Source organism: Drosophila innubila, chromosome X (assembly GCF_004354385.1).
Source record: "Drosophila innubila isolate TH190305 chromosome X, UK_Dinn_1.0, whole genome shotgun sequence".
In the NCBI taxonomy this organism is placed as follows: Eukaryota; Metazoa; Arthropoda; class Insecta; order Diptera; family Drosophilidae; genus Drosophila; species Drosophila innubila.
Window position 1 is genome coordinate 24,350,261 of NC_047626.1, and position 17,486 is coordinate 24,367,746.

Below are 17,486 nucleotides of genomic sequence, written 5' to 3' on the forward strand. Positions count from 1 at the left end.
ATGACAAATGGAGCAATGCAAGTGAAAAATGACTGAATAATAGATACAAAATGGGAGGCAAATGGGGAAAGATACGAAATAGAAAGAGAGAATTAGAGAGAAAGTGGGAGAATTTAAAAAAAATAAATATTTACAAAATGTTCAAATTATAGCATAATGTCGTAAAATAGTTTCGTAGTACATAAGCATATTTATTTATATTTAAAGATTATAGAATTTAAATTAATAAAAAAAAGAAACTTTAATTTTAATAATTATTTATACGGAAATTAAAAACTTTAGGCAGCTGACAAGTTAATAAATTTAAAATACATTATGATACATTTTTATTTTATTTTATATAGAGCAAATTATTGAGATAAATTGCGATAAAATGATTGTAAATGTAATAAACCAAATTCCAATTGGATTTGAAGAAGCTCGTAGCCTCACTGAATCCTAACCTCAATGGAGCTGATGGAAAGAAATACAAAATTAAATTGGACAATCTTTTTGTTACCATTTTGGGGCACAGCCCGAAGAAAAATGAGAAGAAGAAGAGGCGATCCACAACTAGAAACATTTCTATGCCTATGCCTAATTTGCTGAAAACTATCAAAAAAAAAAAAATTCGCGAGTCTATTGAACTTTGTGTTACAACAACAACAACAACAACATTGGCGATATGATTTTGGGCTAACGCAGAAACACACACACACACACATACAGGCACGCACAAAATAAATGGCAAAGGCAAAAAAGTTCATTGAACCCCAAAAGCAGAGGCACAATCTAGCTACTGTTGTTGTTGTCTTGCTAGAGAGATCAACGACACGCACAAAAAAAAAAATGGTCTGCAGCAACAACAACACAACATAATCATAGTCATAGGCTCGACGATTCGCACGCACAAAAGTCAACGAACTGTTGGCGTCGCTGTCGCCGTCAACGTCGCCGCTACAAACAACAACACTTTGTATATGCGAAAAAAAAGTGCGTGAGCCACGCGCCAATAACAACAACAAGAACGCACGCAGAAAAATTCGCGAGATCGCAGCAACAACAACAAGAGCAGCAGCAGCAATCGCAATCGCAACCGAAATGTTGCCAAAAATCCGAAAGCAGCAGCAACAACAACAACAGCAGCACTGCTCGCGCTCTCTTTGTCGTCGTCGTCGCACGCACAAATCAGCAAACGTTTTGGCGCTCTCTCAACATTTTCGATTTCAAAGTCAAGTTGAAGAGCACAAAAGCTGACGGCCGTCTCTCTGTCTGCAGCTGTCGTGTATGTGTCTGTGCGTGTGTGTGAGAGAGAGAGAGCGCGCTTGTCTGTGTGCTTTTGTTTCATGATCTTTACTTTATAGTTTTTGTGTTCGCATAATTTGCGAATTCTCTTTGCGCTCAGCAGCAAAGCAGCGCTGCCAGCACGTCGTCACGTCGTCGCGTCGTCGCTTACGCAATTCTTATGTTTGGCAAACATATGTGTGTGGCCCAAGCGACAAATGAGCAGCAACAAATACAGAAAATAAAAACCAAAAAAACGAAAACAACAAAAAAAAAACAAAGCTTCGCGTTGTGCTTTCAGTTTATCAGGAAGGCAACAATAATAAAGCAAGCACAAATAGAAAAATGAAATAAGTTCCACACACACACACACATGCAAACACTTTGCGTTTGCCTTGCACTTGACGACGTGCATTTCAAGCAAGTATTTGTATTTTTGTGTATGTGTGTGTGTGTGTTTAGTTCTGTTATCACACAGTATATGTGCATAAGTGTGTACAGTTATATGTGGATTCTGACCCCGCCCCCGCCCCCACCTCTCCTTACCAGCACGAGTTAAGCTAAAAGCACGTACGCAACTCGCGCTGCATGACATTAGAAACAAAAGAAATGAAATGAAAAGAAAAGAAAATAAGAATAGCGAAAAAAACGAATAAACAAATAAATAAAAAATAATTATAAAAAATGGCAAAACAAGCAACAACACACGCAACGACTACAAAAATATAGCTAAATAAATGCAATTTGAAATTAAGCTCGTTGAACAAATAAACATGCATGCAAGAAGAAAAAGCAAACAAAATGTGCATATTTATATATACAAAACTAATCAAATTTGTATAAAACAAAAGTAAAATAAATAAACTGTTAAAACAGCAAAAGAAAGTTAAAGATTTTGTTTTTTTATATTTTATTTACTTATACATAAGTTGGTTTATTAACTTTTTTAATTCTAAAAGTTGATTTAAACAAAAAACTATGTGTGCATATTTATATGTACAAATTTGTTTAAAACAAAAGTAACACCTAAAAACTGTTAAAAACAACTGACAAATAAATTTAATATAATTTTTATTAATTAGATCAGTTAGTTTTTGATACAATAAACATTTTTTTTCTTCTAAATATTTTGCTTTTTTTTTTCTTAGAAAACTATAATAGATTTGATAAATTCTCATTAATTGAGACTATACCACTTTTAACTTTCTTCAGGATTAATTTTGTATATTTTATTTTTATTGTGTATTTCCAAATCTCATTAATTTATAATGTTGTAGATTTAGTTAATGAATCTCGATAAGCCAAGTAATGCCCCCTATCAATAGAGCTAATATAACGTTTTTCATCAGTTTTGTCTATAATATTTCTGTTACATACTGACCTATAACTTTTAGCAGCTGATCTTTGGTCAATTTCTTAAGCACATATTGATTGCAGCTGTCCAAAATTTATTGGCCAAGATGCGAGTTGCAAGTCGCGAGTTGTTGTTATTGTTGTTGTTGGGAATGGTTGAACCCACATACAATTTGTCTTGTCTCGAACCTTTTGAACCGCAGATGAAGCGCCGTCATTAATCAATGCCAATAATGCAGCAGACGCATCGATAGAGACGCCAAAGTTTTATCCTCCCCACTCCTCCCTTCCACTTAGCTTAAGCATAAACTATAAAGAAACACTTCCGCCCGGTGTGTGATAAAGGGGGAGGGAGAAGGAGAAGCAACAAAAACCAGCTGCTGATACGAAGACTAGTTTGCGAATTGCGAATACCGAAAACATATGTTGTTATCTGTATCTGTCAGATACGTAAGTAGGTCACACACACACATAGACAAATACGAACATATGTATGTATTTGCTAATTCGCACGCACTCACACGCAACAAGCGAGCTGCGTAAATTGCGTATACGCAATGTGTGTCAAGGACAGATATGTGCGAATTTTTTTATGCATTGTTATTGTTGTTGCTTGTCGCTCTTTATGATTTTCAATGTTTAATTTTGCCGGCTCGCTGCTAAATTTAAATGACGCCGCGCCAGCTGGCAACAACAACAACTACAACAACAACATCCACAAAAACAACAACAAAAGGCACCTACTGAACTAATTTGCGCACATTTGGCGCGCTCGTCTGTGTGTGTGTGTGTGTGTGTGTATGTGTGTGCGTAGATAGCATTGAATTTCAGCTAACCGACGACCCGCTAGAAACATTTTTCGCAACTATTATTTTTTTTTCGTACGTTTTTTTCTCTTCTTATTCGCACAACTCACGCCCACGGTCAAGCCAAAGGTCAGACACAACCAACTGCAAAATTTCTCTTTTCAGTTTTCAGTTTTGCAACATGACAGGCCAAATGCCTAAAAAAAATTGCTGAAACTCAAATGCTCTATCACTGTCCCCGACTAAATAAAAGCTTTTGGTATTAAGTGTCAAGTAAACCATTTTTTGGAACAGAAACAAAATAGAGATTAGATTTTATAAATTTATATTTAGCACTTTACATTCGTTAACAACGTGAAGATTCTTTAGACCCATTAAGTCCTCATTTAATTATATTAAATTAAAGCTTAGTAAAAAATATAACTAAACATGAACTTTCATGAAATCAAAATAATATTTACACTTCGACGACAAGAATATGATTCTAAAAAAGCTCTTGAAAGCACATTAAATATGCATTTGATTTATAACTAAAATAAATCAAGATAGTTTCCCTATAATTTAAAAATAATATTTGTCTATTATTCGCTTAACTAAACAATTTAAAGTTTATTTGGCAAATATTTATGCAGGTTTAAGTTCAATTATTTGTTTATTTATTTTTTCTTAAAATAATAATTAATCTTTTTTTTTTTTGTACATTTACTTGCAGAAGAATAAATTAGTTAGGTTAGTTTTGAATAAAGTAATATATAATATTAATAGTTTTGTGAATTATTAATTTCTTAGCTCAACTTTAAATAAATTTGTGTGTCAATATTTTTGTATATAAAAAAAATTTATTTTTGCTTATATTTTTATAAAATTAATTTATTACTATTTTTTCTTTTTAAACATGGAGAATTGTCCTTTATAAATATATTAAACGTAGTACAGCTGTCTGCTACAATAGCTTCTGCTATTCCTCTTTCTCTCTCTCGCTTACTCTCGCTCTTCAACTCTACACTTTTGTATGTCAAATTTCCAATTGGGTCGCACACATACATAAGTAACTTTGCTATTTGCGAATTTCGTTGATGTTGTTGTCGTTTTTTGTTGTTTTTGTTTTTGTTTTAACGAGCTCGACGATCGCGGAAACGAAACAAAACGCTGCTGCTCTCGGTTGATAATAGTGTGTGTATGTTTTTGTGTGTGTTTGTTTGTTTGTGTGTGTGTGTAAAACAACGAACGCATTGCGTAATCGACGCTGTTGCTGCTGCGCTTTGGCGACTTGACAACACAAAGCAGCGCTGTCAGCAGAGGGCGCTATTTAAGTTTAGTTGGTCGCCTAGTTAGCGCCTCTGTGGTGTGTGTGTGTGTGTTTATGCGTGTGTGCGTGCTTGTATAAAAGCAGTTAGAAGTCAAATGGCGTTGTCGAATTGACAACAAGCTGCTCGTCATGCATGCGTAGTAAGTACAGTGGCTCACAGCTTATTTGACCCACTGCATTCTTAGCTTTGTTTTCTTTTTATTGCTTAACTCAAAAGTAATATAAATTTAAAATTAAATACAATATTTTGCTCAAGTTAAAATAGTTGCTTGTAAAATCTGCTTAGTCAACTTTAAATAAATAAATCAAGTTAAATGAATTTGTAGTGATGTAAAAACACATCGATATTTCGATTTTAGCAGCAACGATTTTCATGTACTTTAAAACGCTAATTATATTTATTTTTTTTGACAATCTTTCGAGTTGATAAAACTCGATATTTGCAAGTCGATGTATAATACACAGATATATCGACAAATTGATTATTTTGTGTATTTTATATTTCGATATAAAACTCGAATCATAACTAAAAATTTGTTATACTTAAGAGTATAATAGGCTATTTCCACGACAGCACATTTGGCTCATCCGACGCCATTTTCATCATCCGGCCCGAATGTGGACTTCATTTCAGTACAAAATCCGGATGATGATGTTGGCTCATCCAAAATGAATGAGCCGATATTTTGTCATTCGACCCGGTGAATTTCAGTATTTTTTTATCGAACACGCGATGTTTATCGATAAACTCTTAAAAAAAAGCAATTATCACCTTAACCAGCTGTTTTCATCAATAAAATCGGTAGCCATTAAATTTGCGCCAATTATAATATCATAATAAATAATAAAATGTTGTTATCGTCTGCTTTTTATAATTTGTGCACAGAAGTCGAACAGCTGCTTTGCTTTAAGTGTCTTAACAGTTTCACATTTGGTCGTGGAAAGCCAAAAATGAGGCACATCCAAATGTGACCAGATGAGCCAAATGTGAGTGGTCGTGGAAATAGGCTATAAGAGTGGGTTAAATAAGCTGAAAGTCACTATGCATGTGTAATTACATATGTATGTGTGTGCGTGTAGCTGAGAGCTTTTGTCAGCTGCGTCATGCGTAAGCGGCTATAAATTTAGCCAGCACCAAAGAAGCAACAGCAGCAGCAGAACAAGAGTCAAAGCTGCCTGCTGTGTCAGCGTTGGACTCTAACGTTGGCGTCGGCGTCAACGTCGCCGTCAGCGTCGGCATCGGCGTCGGCGTCAACAGTGACTTTTTGCTTTTGTGTACAGTTGTTCATTTCATGCCTTTATTTTTCGGCGTCAAACGCGGAATAGAATTTTTATTCTGTTCTTTTTTTTTTGTCTTCTTTTTTTTTTTTTTGCGAAATTAGCAACAACAACAACTTTGCAAACTAAGAGCAGCGAATTCTTTTTATTTGCCATTTTATTTTACTTCGTGTTTAGCTTTTTTTTGGCGACGCACAAAAGCGCGTTAAGTTTAGCCTATTGAGAACTACAACAACAACAATGGACAGGCAACGTATTTAGGTCAAATGCTCAACTGGCACTGCGTGCCGATTGGCAAAAAAAAAAAACAAAAAAAAAGAAGCAAAAAAATTTAATTTTTTTTGCGAATTTTTTTTCTCTAGGTTTGCTGATTTTATTTATCTTTTTGTTGTGCCGAGTTGTTAGTTGTCTATAGAGGAGCAACAACAACAACTACAACAACATGAATGTTTTATTGCCTATGGTGTGCGTTGCTTAAATAACGGTTCATCAAAAGCTAGCGAACAGCATGGCATAGATACATACACACAGATACGACAGCTACATATGTAGATACAAAAATGTATCCGTGTGTGTAAGTGTGTGTGTGTGTGTGTAGTACATGCCTGGTATGCAGATGGTAGCTGGTAGCTGGTATATGGTCAACAAGCAGCTATAAAAATGCCTAAACAAAAAAAAAATGTATTTTGCGGTTTTCCAACATTTCTGTTCGCTTTGGCCGTCTACCTGCTCCGGAATCCGTTGAAAGATACATTTTGTATCTTTCATTTTAAAATCACATATTGGAACTGAAGTCGCTGTCGAAGCAAACGATCGACAAACTAATCTTAAGCATTTCAATAAGAAATATGTGTAAATACTATATCCGGGAAATATTTAAGTAACATTTACTTTGGCTTTTAAAAGGAAAAACTTTTCTATTAAACTTGGTTGGTTAAATTCCAAGTTCGGCATTTTAAAAAAGTTTATTGGAATTTAATTTTAGAAGATAAGAGAAATGTTTTTGATTCAAAGACAATGAAATAGATTGTGTTCTAGTCATATACCTAAGAAAACCAAATATTTAATACTGAATTGTTAATTTTTTTTTTCATGAACAATCTTGATTTATATCTATCTAGCTTAAATCTTGAGACTCCTAAAAATACAATAAATCGAAATATTTCAAAGAATAGCAAACTTTATTAAATTTTATGAAATTCTTTCGTTAATGTTAAGAAAATATTTTAAATATTATTCTGCATCATAGTTATGAAATGCATCATATTTCAAAAGATTTGAACTGTTTGTAATGCAGTTCCGAAAATAAGCTAAAAAACAGATCGTATAAAGAAAGTATTTAGTATAATTAATTGGGTACATACATTTAATATTCAGAAATACTTAATGAATACAATTGCACATAATATGTGATTACTTGATTAATTGATTAATTGACTGTTTGTTTGATTGCTATTTGAGTGCAGTTTGTGTTCAAATCCAGATGGGGTAGGGGAAGGGAGGGGGGGCAGCAGCAAGTAGCATTCCTCTTCTTTTTGTATATGTGACAATAAGTGTGAAATATGTATATATATATATTTATATGTTTTTGTATGTGTGAGTGCATGTGTACTTGAAATTTCGTGTATTGTGGTCTGTTTGTCTGTCTCGGTATCTGTCTATATATTTATGTAAATGTGCTCGTGTGTGTGTGTGTGTGTGTGTGTGTGTGTGTATTCGTCTATGCCTGTACATGTTGTTGTAAATATGTTAGCCGATATATGCATACATATATATATAATGTGTTTGTCACGTCTTAACTATGGGGTATAAGATGCTGGATGCTATATCACTTGAGTAATACATTTAGAAATAATTTCTAGAGTTTCTTTTTGTATTTCTTATTTGGATGCTTTCTCTTGAGTTCCATTTTTGATGATGTCTGCTTTGCTGGCAACTTCTTATCGCTGCCTATCAGCTTTTTGTTGCTCTTGCATTTAACGGGCTTCTTCCCGTTGATCCCATCGTTGTTCCCTTTCGCACTCACCGCGGACAGTATGCGTGTGAGAGAGTGCGAGCCTGTGCTCTTCTCTTTCTGTGCTCGTTGCGCTCTTTGCTCTGGCGGCGTCAAAGTTCTCGGCTTCTTGGGCAGATGGTGTCTGGGAGAGGATTCGAGGTAACAGGGCGACGATTCGGCCAGATTGTCGAAACGCGGCTGCTGCGATCGGATGCGTGACTGCATCCGAGTGGGTTTCGTTGGTGGCGCATATGACTCCACGGAGTACATGATGGATCCGCCTTTTCCAGCCGGCACGGAGCTAAGCTTCCAGCGTCCGGCACGCTCCATTTGGAAAGCGCGATAGACTAGATGCCTGGGTACTGGAATGGGTAGAGCAGCATGCATCTCCTGCAAAGATTAACGGAGGAATGGTGGCAATTGAAACACATAAAATGTTGTATGTGGAACAGTGAAAATTTAAATGCTCAAATTTCAAACAATTTTATAAAAGAAAAGAAAGAGAAATATAAAGTGTGTGGAACAGTGGAATTTGGAACGGGTAACAATGAGCAAAAATATTAAATAAATACTGGTACAGTGAAACTAATTGAAAAAGATTTAAATTTGGGAGAGAGGAACAGTAAATATAAAACAAGTGGATATTGTTAGTGAGATTCTGAAATGGAATTTGGTTTGTGAAACTTAATGGGATCATCAGGATCGCAACGGGTCAAAATTGAACAGCGGAATTTGAAGAGGTTTAAAATTGAAAAATGGAAGTTGGATTATTAAGATAAGAACTGCTAATAACAGTTGGTAAATGTAGGATAATGAACTGAAAAGTATTCCAAATTTGGAATAGTGGAATTCCAAACAGTAGCATTTGGAAAAGTAAACTTTAATTTTGAAACATTCATGTCAGTTTTTTCAAAGTCTATTTACACGATTTCATAACTAAATTAGAGACATTCTGAAGTAAAATGTAAAGAAATTAATGTCAAATTTGAAAATATCTATTTGATAAAATTTAAGCGGAAAATTCGGAATATTGGAATGTAGAGCACTGGTATTAACAGTAATGCAAAATAAGACAGTGTCATACAGAACAAAAATAGAGTATATTTGTTAAGCAGTTGGATGATTGAACCTTACCGAATTGTATAGCTCCCTTTGGTCCTTGCTAAGCTTTGTCCAGGACACCGGCGCTCTTTCCATGGCCTCGTCAATGCTGCAATTGTGCATAATGCAGAATTCCCGCACAAAGTTGTAGAACTGTATGGGCGTGGCATTCTTGGGCCTAAACTGGCCCATTGCAGTTATGAGACCGATGCGCTTCTCCTGCGGAGTTAAAGACCCCGATTTGGATAATTTCTGGTTCTGTGTCTGGTCCGTGCCATTGACAGGAGTATGTTGTTTCCGTATTTCTGGCATTTCTTACGTTTTTATTTTTATATACTTTTTTTTTGTATTTTTTTATATATATTTATTTACAATTATCACTTGCTACGATTTTTACAATAAGCTTGGCCAAATATTCAAAATAAAATTGTTTAATAGAAAAGTAAAACGTGTGCTTTAGTCGAGCACTTTTTATAAAATGAATTCAGTACTAAACTCTCATTAGCTCACATTCTCAACGTCAATGCCTACTTAGATTTCCCAAAAAAAATTGTACATTTTGTTTTATATTTCTGATCAAATGGTATTTGGATAAGCCATCATGTTAGGCATACATTTTTATTTACAATAGTTTAAGTATACAGTTTAATTGAATACACTTTTAGAGATTTCGATTAAAAATCATAAAAGAATAAATCTTTTAAAAATCATAATTGTAACATTGGCTCTTGAATAAACTTGCAAATAACAAATTAAGTAAAGTATGGAAAATAATAGAAAATATAATGCAATTCATCTGTATAAATTTAACTATGGTTCAACTACTTTGAGCTCAAGATTTATTTAAGCTTAATAATTTTAACCATCGAGTTGAACATTGAAACAGAAATAAATCAAATATAAAAATGTAAATGAAAACACAAAATTCTAGGCAGCTTTTTGTAGGTTTATGCAAAGGAACAGAAAGACAGAGAGAGAGAAAGAGTGAGAAAGGGAGAACACAGTATGTTTTTATTATACAATTTTGAAATCGCCTCTTATCTTCATCTAATAGTTGCTTTGCATTCAGCTATTACTTGGGGTGTATTATCGATGTGATCCACATTCAGACAGACTAACAGACAGACGAAGAGAGAGAGAGAGAGAGTGAGAGAGACACGACACCCAATGCTTCAGTCTATTTCCTGTCCCCTCCGCTTCCCCAACCCCTTTCCACCCCTTCACTCGTGTCGCTTAAAAGCCAAAGCTAACGACGGATTCAACTGCACACACAATTGAGAGCGTTGTTAACCTTGAACAGAACAGCAGAACGATGACGGCTACCGACTTTCTGTGATCAGCTCGCACCCCTCTTCTCCCCCTACGCTCGCTAACAAATTTATATAAGAATAGAACAGAAAACTTCTAACAAGTTTTGCGCGTGCGCAACGCGAATGCAGCCGAGCAAAAGGTAAAAAAACGAAGGAAAAAATTCAACATAAAAAATATATAATAATAATAAAGAAAAGCAAAGCTGGCGAATGGACAACAAATGAAATATTGAGAGAAACGACAACAACAAGCACAGCTACAATAAACATACAAAAAAAATACAAATAAAAAATAAAGAAGCAAAACCGCAACAGGGTGGCTAAATGTATGGATTGGATGGAAGTTGAGAGATTGATGGGGAACAGCATGCGGAGAATAAGTAGGAAGAGCATGAGCAAGAAGAAGAAGAGGGGGAAACAAGATTTAATGTCAAAGTCAAGCAAATTTGTAGATTTATTGTTTGTTGGCCCAAAAGGAAGGAAAGCTAATGACTCGATTGGGAGGCAAACAAAAGCAGAAGGCAATTGATTTAATTGTTGTTGTTAACACAAATATTAACATTAAAATCATATTCAACAACAACAGTTAGTAAATCAATTGAAACCAGACGCTAAACATTTAACTTTCAAAGTGTTTTTTTAAAGTAAAAACTTTAAAGATAAACTTGGAGACATACATTCGACATATTACTTAGTTATAGCACATATTTATATGCAATAAACAATTAATACTAACTTACATTCTTTGGCATCATATTTTTAAAAGGTAATTGACAAGTAACAAATATATCTTGTTGGTTAAAAAAGTCTTATTTTCTTTTCTTTTTATAAATATTATAGATTTTACAAAATAAAAGATACATTGATTTTATTTAACATTTGAAATCAAACATTTCGGTAATATTTGCATATGCGAGTTTTGAGAAGTTCTTCTAGCACCAAAAACTACAAAATGATTTTCGGAAATGTTATGCAACCCAAAAATTGCTTAGTTTCTTCTTTCTTGTCTCACTATATATACTTATATGTATCTTTCTCTCTCTGTCTCTCTCTCTTTGTTTTATTGCCTGCACGCTTGGGCAATTTGCTTTGTGTTTTTGAATTTTGCAAGATGGTAACCCTATATAACAAAATTTTAGGGTTGAAATTCAAATAAATCACACAACTAATTGCAAACGCCATTGAATTTTTTAAAATCCCCTTAAATCTTAGATCATGTTGCAAAAATTTGTTTTGTTTTATTATTATAAATTTAACAAAAAAGTGCAAAAATATTCCAAAAATATTTGCATATATTTTTTTATTTTTTACAATTTTGTTAAAAAAATTAAACGGTGTATTAAAGAAAGTATATATTACTTATAACCATAGTTAGATACAGTCTTATAGGAAAATAATACATTAAAATATTTGAATAATAAATCAAAATTTAAATAAAATTAAAGTATGTTATTGAAAATATAATTGAAAAATATTAAAAAACAAAATAATAATAAATAAAAAAAAATTAAAAGTTTAAGCTATAATAAAATTTAAAAAAAAATAAAAATAAATTAAAAGTTTAAGCTATAATTCATGGATAGAAAAAATAGCTGCATCGGTTAGCCGTAATAAATGAACTATATTATTAAATCATTGCATTAGTTAATAATTTAAGAAAGTAGTAGGTTGTTAGAGTATATAGACTCTATATTCTATTTCCTTTAGACCGCATTAAAAATGTCTGTATTTACTTGATTTGTTTCTGTTACAGTTTGCGCTTTTTTTTTGTTTTGTTGTTTACTTTTCTGTCTGTCACACTGTTTGTTATTTTATTAGTTTTCTTTTGATGCATAAAAAGTTGTTGTTGTTGTTGTTGTTGTAATACTCATGGCAGTCACGTGAAGAAACTAAAATGGCAGTTTCAGCCATTTCACTTCGCCTTCTCCTTTCTCCCTTTGCCCTTCCTCACACCCTTTTTACCCACTCCCTTTTGGCCTAGGCAGCCGTTTTGAGTTGTTTACCTTTACACCTTTTAGCCTATCGCTCTGTAGCTTTGCCTAGGCTCGATTCAAAGCTACACACACACACACACACACACACATGCATATGCCCTTCTCGCTCCCACATATGCGTGCGTGTGTGTGTGTGTGTGTGTGTGTGAACAACCCTTACCCGCCGTTGCACACAGCTCGCTTCTTTTCTACCCCTACCTCTCCCTCTTCCTCTCGTTCTCCCTCTCGCTTACACTTTGAGCATTTAATGCGTTCGATGCCAAGAAGAGGCTCTCTCGCACTCTCTCTCATAGTGTTAAAGTGCTTGCTCTCTCCCTCTAACTCTCTTTCTCTCTCTTTGACTCCTACTGTCACTCTTTCACTCAGTGTGTCCAGTCGGCTTTGCCTGCTTGACTTGAAAGTGAGCTACCCTACACACACCACACACATACACACACCACACACATACACACACACACACATATACACACACACACATATGCACGCATATTTATGCATAGCACACGCCTCTTCTCTGGTTTCTAGGCATCGCATTGCCGCCTTTCTTTTCGCTCCCCGCCACGCCCCCTCTTTTGTCCATAAGCAACTCAGATATTTCGACTATTTCTACACACACACACTCACACACGCACACACACACCTGTATGGATGATTTTTTGTTGGGGTTGGACATTTGCTAGGGCGGTTTGCCAATTGTAGGCGTGTTGTTGCTGTTGTTGTTGTTGCTGTTGTTGTTAGTTGCGTTGCGGCAATAATGCAACGGCCATTGAAGTTGTGCCAGTGTGCGTTTATATATATATATTTACAAATATAAGTACCTATACAGATGTGTGCAAAATAATAAGAACACCTTTCCATAATACTTAAATACAAAAAAATCTCATTGTAAAATTTAAAAATAATAAGTGAAATATGATAAAACCTGAAAATTCTTAATAATGTTGTTGGAAAATAGAAAAACATGAATTTATATACAAACGTCTGCAAAATAATAAGAACAGTATATAGTATGTGAAAACTGAATTTGTTAAAAAAAAGTATTTATTTTTTTATTTATTATCCCTTAGTATTCATGTCTTGCTTTGTCCTTATTTTATTATTCTGGCAATTTTATTGGGTTTAGTCAAAATTGAGCTGTGCAAATAAAAAAAAAGATAGTAAATAATGTAACGCCGTTTCCTACATCAGTTTTAACAATTTATGAGTATACACATAAATACGTACACCACCAGTTTTCCGGCTTAATTTGACACACCTGGAGTCTACTATAGAACCGATAACATCGCGGCATCTGGAGATTAAAATATTCTTACAAGTATCGGTGATTTAACATTTATAACCTCAATATTCTCTCATCGAATTCCCTCTATCGCTTGCCTTGACATGAATTTCAATCATACATAGCTTTAATTAAGTTCAGAAGGTGCAGAAATGTTGGGAAATATCGAGGAATCATGTCATATAGTGGAAGGTATTGATGATTCAACGAATTTTAAAGAATTCTTAAAGCACTGTACGAAAAATTAGAAACTATTTTAGAAAACAATTATTTAAAGAACGTTATTGGGCTAATCAAGTTGCTCTTATTATTTTGCACACGTCTGTATCTATATCTGTATGTGTGTATATGTGTAGTGTATTTTTCAGGGCAAATCGTTGAAGCGTTGAATGCGACAGCTTCGTTTTATGTTTCGGCTATCGCGTGTATCCGTATGTGTGTGAGTGTGTGTGTGTGTGTGTGTGTGTGTTTAAAACATATTCACATTACCCGCACCTCCACACACACACACACACAACTGTTTGACCCCTCTGCCCACATGCCACATGCCGCATGCCACACCATTTCATTCACCTGCTTCATTTCACATTTTCACATTTTACACTATTTGCATTTGCGCAAAAAAGTGCAAAAGTTGACATATGTACACACGCAATTCCATAGTATTAATTTCATATACATATATGTACCATATATATATATGTGTGTCGCTCTCTCTCTCTCTCTCTTTGTAATGGCCGCCATTTTGCTGGCCAGCACTTAATGAAATTCTTTTTTACACATTATTTTCATTTTCATATAACACATTTTCATATTTTGCTCTCTCACTCGCACTTACTAATTCGTTTACACTTTCTGTCTCTCTCTTTACAGGTGAGTTGTCAACGCGTTGCAGAATTTATTTATTAATGGATTTCTCATATCGGCTTCAACCATCCAAACTTCCCCTTCGTTTCCCGTCGTCCTCTTTGACGCCATTTGAACATTTGTGAGTGCATTAAGAGAAATTAATAAATATAAATAAAATAAAATGAAATATGTACATTTTCTTTGTTGACTGAAATTGCATATATTCAATTCAGTGCGCTTCAATTTCAATTAATAATCCTTAATTACGGCATTACATCAATTTTTAAAATATTAATTTTTAATAAATTTATGGCTACTGTTATTTTGATTTCCATTATCAATATCATTCTCCTAGCCCGCATTATCACTATCAATGTATATAAGTTATCCAAATTATTTAAAATGAAATTACATCCAAATATGGTCTTACATATGATTTCTTTCTTTTATCGTATTTCATACATATTGTTGCCTGCTGAAAAAATCTCCATGAAGAATTCCAGTAATGCGGTGCTCATATAAAACTCAACCAAAAAAAAACCCCAATCTTAACTTAATGCAGTTGGATTGAATCAAGTTGTTTAATAATCTAAAAAACTTAAAATACTTATAGTACGAATTTTTATCGATAAAAGAGTAGGTGTTGATAATTGTACAACATAATGTACACATTCAAATAGAAGACAGCATTAAAAGTACTTTACATGAAAGAATGTTATTAACATTTTGCAGCATTTGGTCACACTGAACATGATTTAAAGCTTAACAGCATTTGTTCTATTTGATTTAATTGATTGGAGGGAAAAGAAAAAAGAGATTGCAAAAATTTGGGTTTAATTTATTAAGAGTTAAGATTATTTGATATTTTTTTTTTTTTGGCATTAGAGCTGTCATTTTGCAAAGTTTTGGTCACACTTAGAAATTTGATTTCACTCTTCCATCTTTTCACTGACTCTTTTTTTTAAAGGTATCTATTTCAAATTAGTTAATTCAACTTTTTTTAAACGATATTCACAATTTTCATTACGAATGCGTTGTTGCAATGAGAAGAAAAAGAAGAAGGAGAAATTGAAGAAGAAAACAAAGCAGGACAGTAACAGAATTTGGAGTTTAGAGAATCCATGCATTTGATTATAGATTATAATCCAATTTAGGAAATGGTTAAGACTCTTGAGTGGTTAACTGGGTAATGATAGAGCGGAAGAACGAAGGAATGATGAGAACTGCACCCAGTCACGACATTTTGCCACAGATATGCATATGTATACATATACGATATGTTGCATATAGCTCTCTGGGGCATCTGGGGCGACAGCTGCGTGTGCCGACTTGTAATTAGATTGTTGACCTGACATGGGGCTCTCCAGACGGGGCAATGAGTTTTGGGTTTTGGGCTTTGGGCTTTGGGTTTTGGGTTTTGCGAATGTGGCATGGCATCTCTTGAGTTGCATGCCACTCTGGGAAACTTGCTGTCTCATGCTTGCCTCATGTTGCCAGTGTTGTGCTTTGTGTGGGGAGTCCTAAAGTTTGCTCACGCAGTATGATGACAAAAATCAACAAACAAATTGCAACAAATATACATACATACACACATACATACATGCATTCGAGTTCAAGTTGCAAGTCCCCAAAGTTGCTGCGTTGCACGTTGCTGGCGGCCAAAGTAAACAGCAACAAAGTAAAGCGGCAACTAAATAAGCCGCTGACTTCTTCTAAATATTGACAGCATTTTGTTCCATTTATTTATTTTGTTTCCACCAAAAAAAAAAAAAAATAAATAAAAGGGGCAACTATTTTGTTTATTATCTTTCTATGCCTTTTTCTCTCTTTTTTGTTTGGTCCTGTATTTAAAAAAGTACGAGGGGTCGATGAAGTTTGTTAAAAAAAAAAAAAAAAGATTCCATAAAGTATGTATATTATTGATCAGCATATCCGTCAGTCTGTTTGTCTGTATGCGACTGAAAGAGCTAGAGACACCAAATATTTGGTATGTAGGTTTCTAAGCAGATCGCCCGCAAATCGAAAAAACGATTCAGTTTAAAGATTTTAGAGCTAGAGTCTCGAATTTTAGCACACATTTCAAGTGTCGTGTATTCGATGTCTTCTGAAAATTTCATTGCAATCTTTGAAACAACTTGCACGTCATTCAAAAAAAGAAAATGAAGAGAGTATAAGTTTATACAGAAGTACAGGGTCTCTGATGGTGTGCCGGCTTGTAATTAACTTAAACAGTCTGTTTGTCTGTATGCGACTGAAAGAGCTAGAGACACCAAATATTTGGTATGTAGGTTTCTAAGCAGATCGCCCGCAAATCGAAAAAACGATTCAGCTTAAAGATTTTAGAGCTAGAGTCTCGAATTTTAGCACACATTTCAAGTGTCGTGTATTCGATGTCTTCTGAAAATTTCATTGCAATCTTTGAAACAACTTGCACTTCATTCAAAAAAGGAAAAGGAAAATAGTATAAGTTTATACAGAAGTACAGGGTCTCTGACAGTCGGGTTCTCGCAGCTGTCGGCTTTTCTACAAATTTTATATATATATATATTTTTTTTTGCTTTAATTCGATTCACGCAAAATTCTGAGACAGCAGACGTGAATCCAAAGGATGTACCAAGAGATCGAGAGGTAGGAAAGAGAAATAGATGATAGAATGAGGAGTGGGTGAGAGGAAGAGAGGTAGAGATGGAGAGAGCGCGGCTTAAAGCGTGGCAAGTGTTGCGCCGCCTTTGGCATGCTGTGGCATGACGGAATTGCAACCCACAACCGCAACAACATGTTGCTCTGTGCCACCCAGCGGCGGCATCGTTGTTGTTGTTGCTGTTGTTGTTGTTGCTGTGTTGTTGTTGTCGCTGTTGCGCAGGCGCGCACCTACACTTTTGCCCTGAATGCTACTTGGCTGCCTCCTACTGACTCCATCTCCATCTCATCCAACTTGCAACGCGCAA

The 17,486-nt window shown here is 34.6% G+C and overlaps 2 protein-coding genes across 7 annotated transcripts in view; one reads left to right on the forward strand and one right to left on the reverse strand.

The window, feature by feature from the left end:
• Positions 1–17,486, forward strand: part of LOC117794205 (sex determination protein fruitless) — a 175,586-nt gene that overhangs the window by 33,641 nt on the left and 124,459 nt on the right. The window contains exon 3 of one of the 6 annotated variants that reach the window (XR_004618391.1): positions 14,563–14,680. The exons of the other annotated variants lie outside the window; for them this stretch is intronic. The gene's annotated coding sequence lies outside the window, so the exon portion shown is untranslated. Of the gene's footprint in view, positions 1–14,562; positions 14,681–17,486 lie in introns of those variants that run through there. 6 annotated transcript variants of the gene reach the window in all.
• On the reverse strand, positions 7,352–9,577 carry LOC117794207. The gene is made up of 2 exons (XM_034634753.1): positions 9,140–9,577; positions 7,352–8,395 (listed from the first exon to the last, which is right to left on the reverse strand). Exons 1-2 carry the CDS (start codon positions 9,416–9,418, stop codon positions 7,868–7,870), a joined length of 807 nt encoding a protein of 268 aa, XP_034490644.1. The 5' UTR covers positions 9,419–9,577; the 3' UTR covers positions 7,352–7,867.

What these genes read in the sequence shown, in the direction of transcription:
- LOC117794207 (XM_034634753.1), bottom strand. Translation starts at nt 9,418, where the DNA reads ATGCCAGAAATACGGAAACAACATACTCCTGTCAATGGCACGGACCAG. An exon ending in AAAGGGAGCTATACAATTCG is followed by an intron (nt 8,396 to 9,139) that starts GTAAGGTTCAAT and finishes TAATCTTTGCAG; the next exon opens with GAGATGCATGCTGCTCTACC.